At 61.0% G+C, this 7,717-nt stretch overlaps 1 protein-coding gene across 4 annotated transcripts in view; it reads right to left on the reverse strand.

Moving 5' to 3' along the window:
• Positions 1 to 946: 946 nt before the first annotated feature.
• NLGN3 (neuroligin 3) overlaps positions 947 to 7,717 on the reverse strand; it is a 21,503-nt gene continuing 14,732 nt past the window's right edge. For all 4 annotated transcript variants that reach the window (XM_009331669.1, XM_009331668.1, XM_009331667.1 and 1 more), the window contains 2 exons: positions 2,187 to 2,976; positions 947 to 1,784 (listed from right to left, as the gene is read on the reverse strand). In XM_009331669.1, coding sequence (XP_009329944.1) covers positions 947 to 1,784; positions 2,187 to 2,976 — 1,628 coding nt within the window. The remainder of the gene's footprint in view (positions 1,785 to 2,186; positions 2,977 to 7,717) is intronic.

Genomic DNA, 7,717 nt, shown 5'->3' on the forward strand with positions numbered 1-7,717 from the left:
GCGGCGCAGGAGGCAGGGCCCGGCCTGGTGCTTGCCCGCGGCAGGCGGGGGCCATGGGGGCCGGCACTGCGCGCACACGCTGGCTTCTAACTGGCTTTTTATTTTATATCAAGAACACTTGGTTTTAAAATCTTTACAAAGGACAAAACGCGGCGACTCCGTTAGTGTGTAAAGAACTAAAGATCTGCTTAAAAAACGTCTCTGCAAAGAGAAACGACTGACACAAAAGAGATTCTCTGCAGCGCAAAGAGGGGCAGAGGTGCCGAGTCTCCAGCCCGGGGCCCCGTTCCCAGGGTCCCTGGGGTCCCCAGGCCCTGGCACCGGCCCCAGCACACGCACCCAGCACAAGGCTGGGTCCCTGGACCCTGCCCGCTCCCTCTGCCTATAGCACCATGGCCCAGGGCCACTTCTCGACACAGTGAAGGAGCCTTTTCCAGGGCACTCGAGATGCCAAGCTGCCCGGGGATGCCCGGGCACTGGCTGAGAGGGTTGCCCAGCCCCGTTCCTTGTCAGTCGTGGGGTGCTCAGCAGGCAGAGCACTGAGGATGCGATTACCCTGTGGGGAGGCACAGCCCCGGTGCGGGGAGCCCCGTGGCCACTGCCAGCAAGGTCCCCCCTGCCCGCCCATGCCAGTACATGGGTGCAGGGACTACACCGTGTCCTCCCTGCACCCCATCAGTGCCCTGGGTCGACCCACGGGGCTCTCTGGCCGGGAGCCGGGAGAATCAAAGCACTTCTCAAAAGTTAGATAGGAACGAAATAAAGCGCCAGGGGAAGACCGGGGCATCCGGCCGTGCCGGGACCCCACGGGTCTCCAGGCTCGGTGCCACACCGTCCGTGGGCACTGCCCCTCCGTCTGGGGGCTCTGTTGGCCCCACCGGTCCCTCTGCCAGTGTTTGCTGCGTGCGTGTGCGTGCGTGCATGCGTGTGCGCCGGCGGCGGGCAGCTATACCCTGGTGGTGGAGTGTGAGTGCGGGAGCCCCGTGCTGTTGAAGCCGGCAGTAAAGGTGTTGTAGGGGTGCAGGGTCTGCAGCCCCACCAGCGAGTTGGGGATCATGGTGATGGTGTTGGGGGTCATGAGCGGGATGTCATCCGGAGAGCGGCGCAAGGTGAGGGTGTAGTCGGGCAGAGCAGCCAGGCGCAGGGCGTCGTGGGGTGGCACAGCCTCGCACTCACGATGCCCCTGGCTCACCTGCAAGGAGGGCATCTCCTCATCAGGTGCGTGGGTGATGTCGTTGGTGGTGCCATGCTGGGGGCTGGGCTGCCGGTGCGTGTCCTGCCGGCGCTTGTCCTTGCGGTAGTAGAGGGCGGCGAAGGCCAGCACGTTGAGGAAGAGGAGGGAGGCGCCCACAGCAATGGTGACACTCAGCTCGGTAGAGTAGTCGCGAGGGCTCTCGAGCAGGGTGCCTGCCTCCTGCTCTGGGCTCCACTTCTCCTTCCCATTCTCACTGTTGTAGGCAGGCGAGATGGCAGGGCGCTTGGTGGTCCAGATCTTGCCGTTGGGCCGGCGGGTGATGTGGGAGTTCTGTGTGGTGTCGGGCGGCGGCACTTTGGTGGTGGTGGAGGTGTAGTGGAACATATCATGCAGGTTATACAGGTGGGGGACCAGGTGCTTCCAGAAAGCCACCTTGGTGGCCCGGTAGTGGTCGCGTACCCGTGGCTTCAGCCCAATGTGCAGGTACAGCTGGTCACGGGGGTTGTACTTGGACCAGGCCACCTCCTCAAACCGGTTGGCCTTGGTGTGGATGAATTTGGTGTCCTGGGGGACAGGCTTGTTGGGGTCCCTGCGAAACACAGGCAAAACAGAGCTAGCACTGGGAAAAGCCAGAAAGGTGAGGAGGGAGAGCTGGACGTGGAGATGGAGGCTGGGGGCGGGTCCTTTGCCAGTGGTGGCACAGGGTGGGCTGGCGAAAGGTCCTGCATGGCTGGGCAGCACCCCAACCCTGGGTCAAGTCTCACCCACGATAACCACGGCCAACCAACCTCCCCACCCCTGTGCTTGGCTGGATCCTGTCCCAGGGGGCTGGTCGTGCTCTCAGCTTCTCGCTGTGTGGTTGATGCCCTGACCCCAGTGAAGGTACAGCACATGCACCTCTGGGCATGACATCCCCCACCACAGCACTGTCCCAAGGGGTGCAGCTGCAGTGAGTGCAGACCTCCCAGGCACAGCACCCATCCCCACTCACCCTGTCTTGGCAAAGTTGGTCCAGTAGGTCATCACCACAGCGCTGAGCATGACATCGTTCTTGGAGAAGTTGCAGGGAACAAGGTGTGTGGGGCCAATCATGGGGATCCCGAACACGTAAGGCACCTCATCCCCATGGGCCGCGTCAGACCACGCAGGCTTCATCAGGCTCTGGCAGTGGTGATAGAAGGCGTAGAAGTAGGTGGGGGAGCCATAGCGGGCGTGCAGGTCAGCCGTCACCACCGATGGCTCTACCCACTGGTGGTCAGTGAAGAGGGCCACCAGAGTCTTGCGACGTGTCTCAGGGTTGTCCCTGTCGGCCCAGTCCGTGTACATGAATTTGATGGTCTCCCGCAAGGTGTCCTTGCCCTCGGGGTAGCCATACAGGTTGTCTACAAAGTTGGAGACTGAGTAGTCAAAGTCACTGCCTGAGACGCCGTCCTCGGGGTCCACCACGCCCTCCACGAACTTCAGCCCCTCGCCCTGGTTGACCCCCAGCATGATATCATAGTTGAGGAACTCGCCCTGCTCCATCAGGATCTCCGGGTCGTCTGGGATCACATCCCCATCAATGACTGGCCCAAAGGCCACGTGGTAGCGAGCCGGCTGGATGTCTTGCTCCACCAGCTCCTTGGCACTCTTCTGCCGCAGGCAGTCTACCATGTCCACTGTGTCCAGCACGTTGCAGCCCACCTTGTCGGCCAGCATGCTGGTGTACTTCACAGGCTGGTAGTTCACTGCCCAGCTGGAGAGCGCGGAGCCGCTCTGGATGATGGCTCTCTGGAAGAGACCTGCAAGACAGGCAAGGAGCAGAGGAAGCTTGCAGCGGGCTGAGCACCATTCCAACACCCCAGTGCTGCAGTGCAGGATACAGCATGGAGAAGGCATTGATGCCCTTGGACCCCTGCAAGGACCCAGTGCTCCAGCCTGCGCCTGGCCTTGACCCAGGCTGTGCTGCCCACTGAGCCGGGCTCGCACGGGGGGCTCAGCTCAGGGCCACCACAAGGGTGGCAGGGTGACACCTGGGCATGCAGGGGGTGCTCCTGGCAGCAAGCAAGGGCTGCTGTGCTCCCCAAGGATCCCATTGCAGGGGTTAGCCTGGCAACCCTCCGTCCTGGTGTGGGAAGGAGAGTGGCCATGGTTGCATCACAGCCTGGCCTTGCCCATGCTGTCCCAGCCACCCCAAGAACGTGTTGCCTGAGCCCCCAAGGGGCACACGCTGCTGTTGGCTCAGCGCCATCCTCAGCGCCCAGGGTGGCACCGGCTTCGCTGAGCAGCCAGGCTGCAGGCTGGCAGCAGTGGGAGGGTTAACGCCTGCTCAGAGACACTTAACCCTGCATGTCCCACCCCAGCGCTTTGTCAGGGTCCCCCTCGCCCCCCTCCCTGCCGCTTCCTGCCCAGCTGGGGCTGCTTGGTGCCAATCCGGCCCCGCAGGAGCACGCTGCCAGATGCACAAAGAGGGCCTTTCTGCCACCGGGAACACAGAGGGAGTGGACTTTCGCCCTGGAAAACGGGGCCACAAAGGCCCTGGCCCAGGCAGAGGAATGCGTGGCTGTGCTCCAGCCCCATGTCAATGGCGCTTGTGCTCAGAATACAAAGGGCGTCGAGGAAGCGGAGCCTCCGGGGCGGTGAAAGGCAGCCGGGCTCAGGGTGCACCCTGGGGTCCCTGCTCTCTGGCCAGCCTTCTCCTGCACCCCAAGTGCTGCCTGCACCCTCGCCAGACCCTGGCACTTGCTCTCTGTGAGGGACTGTCTCAGGCGGTCCCTGAATGGTGCTGGCTCAGCAGCATGGTGGCCACGGGGCTTACCCTGGCCACGCTGAAATGCAGAGCACCTGCATGAGACCCCCTGGGCAGCCAAGGCCATGCCGCTCTGCAGGGGGGCATGCACCTTCCCGCAGCAGAAGTGTTCGGGGGCTCTTGGCTCCCAGCCACCATGTCCATAGCTCTTGTCTGCACGCACAGTCCTTGCTCTGCCAAGTACCTGACGTACAGTCCCATGTGCTGGAACAAAGAGAAGTCACAAGCTCTGTCACCTACCAGTGCCTTAGAAAGCCGTACCCAGCCTACAGGCTGGAGACTAGCCATGGGTTTGCTTGCTCTGCACCATCATCCACGTGCCAAAGAGCCAGGATGGGGGTTCCCTGGCTCCCAGGAGATGCCATCCCAGCAGCAGCTATTGATCCCCACCAGCAGCATTACTTCCCAGACAGACCCACCAGGCTAGGCTCTGCCCCTGCCTGCCCCTGCCTGGGGAAGCACGAGCAGCTGGTGTCACCAACAGCTGGTCACATCCCTGATGAAGCCCCTTCACTGTGTCTCTGCATGGCCATGCCCTGACCCAGGAGGACACAGGAGTCTGTGAGAGCCCAGTCCTGCCACATCCTCCCCCTCCATGCCAGCACCCAGCTGAAGCCCAATAAGCACCTCAGGGAGGCATTGCCACCCTGCAACTCACCCCGGAGCCCTCCAGCCTGCTGGGGCCCAGGAAGGAAGATGCAGCTCTGCCTTCCCTGACTGTTCCCCTCCAAGGTGAGGGTCCCAATGCACCCCGCGTCCTGCAGAGCTGGCTGCCACAGCACAGCAGAGACAAGTGGTGGGACCAGGGCTCTGCCAGAGGGTGCCCGGTGCTGCAGGCTGCTGCCAGCTCCTGATTTCTCCTTCGCTTTGCACAGTAGCTGAGACTGAAAACATCTCTGGAGTTGTCTGGGCCAAGCTCTGCTCAAAGCAGGGTGCTGGGTGCCTTGTCCAGCTGAGGTCTGAGCATCCGCAGAGCTGGCAGCGAAGGGCAGCAGCCCCCACGGAGCTGGAGATGGGGCAAAGGAAGCACAAGAGGTTTGCCTGGCAGCGACTGCTCCTGCCCTGGCATGGCCGGCTGGGGAGAGGAGAAGCAGCACTTCAATCCTAGGCGAGGAATCCACCCGCCTACAAGGGCTGAGGCTGGCAGGGGGGCCGCCGGGCTCCCCAGCAGGCCGGAAAAAAGAGCCGCCGGTCTCCCCAGCAGCCAGACACAGCATGCGCTGCACCAGCCTCCAGTGTCTGCCTCTCACAGCGCCTGGCAGAGCAGGCACAAATTAGCAGCTTCATTAATAGCTCTTGATCACTATGAGTTTTATTTTGATGTGATAAAAACAAACCTGCCTGGTCTGCAGGCTGCATCTTAGCACAGCTTCCCTGCCGTGCTCCAGAGTCCCTGCCCTGTCCCTGGGGAGATAGGTGCTCCGGCACAGAGGGTTTTTTGAGGTCATTTTATGGCCATTTGCTTTGATGCGACACTGCCTGCAGCATCGAGCACTCCCTTCCTACCTCACGGCATTTACAGCCAACAGCAGCTCCCCTGCCACAGCAACGAGGGTGCCGGGCATCCAACGCAGCTGTGATGCAGGGGGGGACCACATCACAGGCATTGGGTCTGGATGGGGCAGCAAAAGACATGGCACGCAGGTGCAGGGTTTAGTGGCAGAAAGCCTAGTGTCACCTGAAAAGTGCTATGCTGGCATGACAGTATTTTTCGTGGCTGGAAAGTCAGGGAGCAGCCCCTCCAATTCACCCCCAACCTCTTTCCATGCTGCTCCCTCTATCCTGGGCCTGTACAAGTGGTTGAGGCTACCTGGGCAGCCAAGCACACAGTCCTGCTTCCACAGAGGTGTCACCATCTGACCATGAAAACCAGTCTGCAGCCTTGGGACTGCCCTGCCAGAAGCACCCAATCCCAGAGAGGAGACTCCTGGACCAAGAGCACCTCCCCGCGATCTCCACCTGCCTCCCAGGCACTCCTGTGATGGAGAGGAGCACCCTAAGAAGCACCGTGAATGCACTACACCCAGTGTCCCCTCCCCAGCCTTTCACACTCAGTATGGGCAGAGAAAACCCTTTGTCTTTCAGTAGGAGCTTTCAGCCTGTAAAAGACTACCCACGCCTGTGCCCACGCTGCCCAGGGTGCCTGCACAAGGGCAGGAGGGCACGCAGAGCCCCAGCTATCCACACAGGGACGGCACAGCCCCGCATGGGCCCCCGCAGCCTCAGACCATGCCCTGCCCTGCCTGCTGCTCAGAAATGAGTCTGCAAAGACCTATCCGTGCTCCTTTCCTACATGCTGCTCAATTTACCATCTAGCACAAGCAAAGCATCCTCTGGCTTTAGCCATCAAAAGCACCTCCTCCTGTGGGCTTAGAGAGCTGCTGCCTGCCCCACAGGGCTCTGGGTAGCTGGGAATCCTACCCCAGGAGCCCCAAAAGTGGTGAGGGCAGCCCTGGTCCTGCCCTGCTCTGGCATTGCAACATCAGCAGTGGCTCTGTAGGTATAATTCACATTTTCCATGTTCTTGAGCTTACTGTAGTCTAAAACCCATTAATATTTGTCCAAGTCACCTGAAGAGGATGGGGCAACAGCCCCAGGACCATCCTGCTCAGGAGCTGGCACAGAGGGAGCAGGATGACAGAGGGGCTGACTTCAGGCACCGGGCACTCACACAGGAGCATGGACTGAGCACAAGTGTACTGAGTGCCCTGGGGCAGCAGGGAAAGGGGCTTACCCAGAACAGACATGTCCTGAGTGGGCAACAGCAGCTCCATACATGCTGCCAGGGTTGGATCACTTCAGCTTTACCGGCCTTTTTGTTTCTCCCTGCTTTATGCAAACATGGCAGGGCACCAGCAATGGTGACAGCAGAGCCAGTGGGCTGCAGGGCAGTCATGGACGACCAGGGACCACCATGGACTTAATGTGGGAGTGCCCAAGCTGCCAGCTTTTAGGAGGCAGCTGCCCACCAGGTCCAGACATGCCTCTGTTGTTGGGTCTGTGGGACAGAGCATCCCCCAGTGCGCTGGTCCTTGGGGCACCAAGGGGAGCCCAGTGGTGGAAGCAGCCATCCTGAGAGCAGGAGCACTCCGCATAGGGTGGGCTGGTGCTGGCTGTGCCATGGGCTCTGGCACAGAGGGAGCATGGGGCACTGGTGGGCTTCCGAGCCCGCTTGGGATGTCCCACCACCTAGGAGGCTCTGGAGCTCCTCTGCATACTCTGATCCCATGGGCCATGGCAGCATGTCTCAGCCTCTCTGCTTCAGTTTGCTGGTCCATCTGAGGAGAGGCTGGCAGCCACCTGCGACCGCTGGGCACCCTGATGGGCAGCAGGGATGGGTGCAGAGGCGCGGGCAGCCTGTCAGCCCCACTCTTGTCCCTGGGGAAGGGCAATCAGTGGAAAGCAGAGCTTCCCCACGGCGATGGGTCTCTGTGTGGGCATGGGCTCACCACAGGGCAAGTGGTTTGCCAGAATCAGGCAAGTTTAACCAAAAAGAACTAACTGGAGAAATCTGGGAGAAGAGAGCTGTTTTGGGTTTGCCTTTGACTCCATGGTGAACTGCCAGCATCCTACAAGCCCTGTGCCAGGTCTGGGCTCAGTGTGGTGCTGCCCTTCACTCCCCACCATGAGCACAGGCTCTGCCATCTCTCACTGCAGCTAATGCCAGCCTCGTGCTGCCCACAGCACCTGCAAAACCTCCACATCGAATACTACCAAGCAGACCATGATGCTGG

Source organism: Pygoscelis adeliae, unplaced genomic scaffold (assembly GCF_000699105.1).
Source record: "Pygoscelis adeliae isolate BGI_AS28 unplaced genomic scaffold, ASM69910v1 Scaffold79, whole genome shotgun sequence".
In the NCBI taxonomy this organism is placed as follows: Eukaryota; Metazoa; Chordata; class Aves; order Sphenisciformes; family Spheniscidae; genus Pygoscelis; species Pygoscelis adeliae.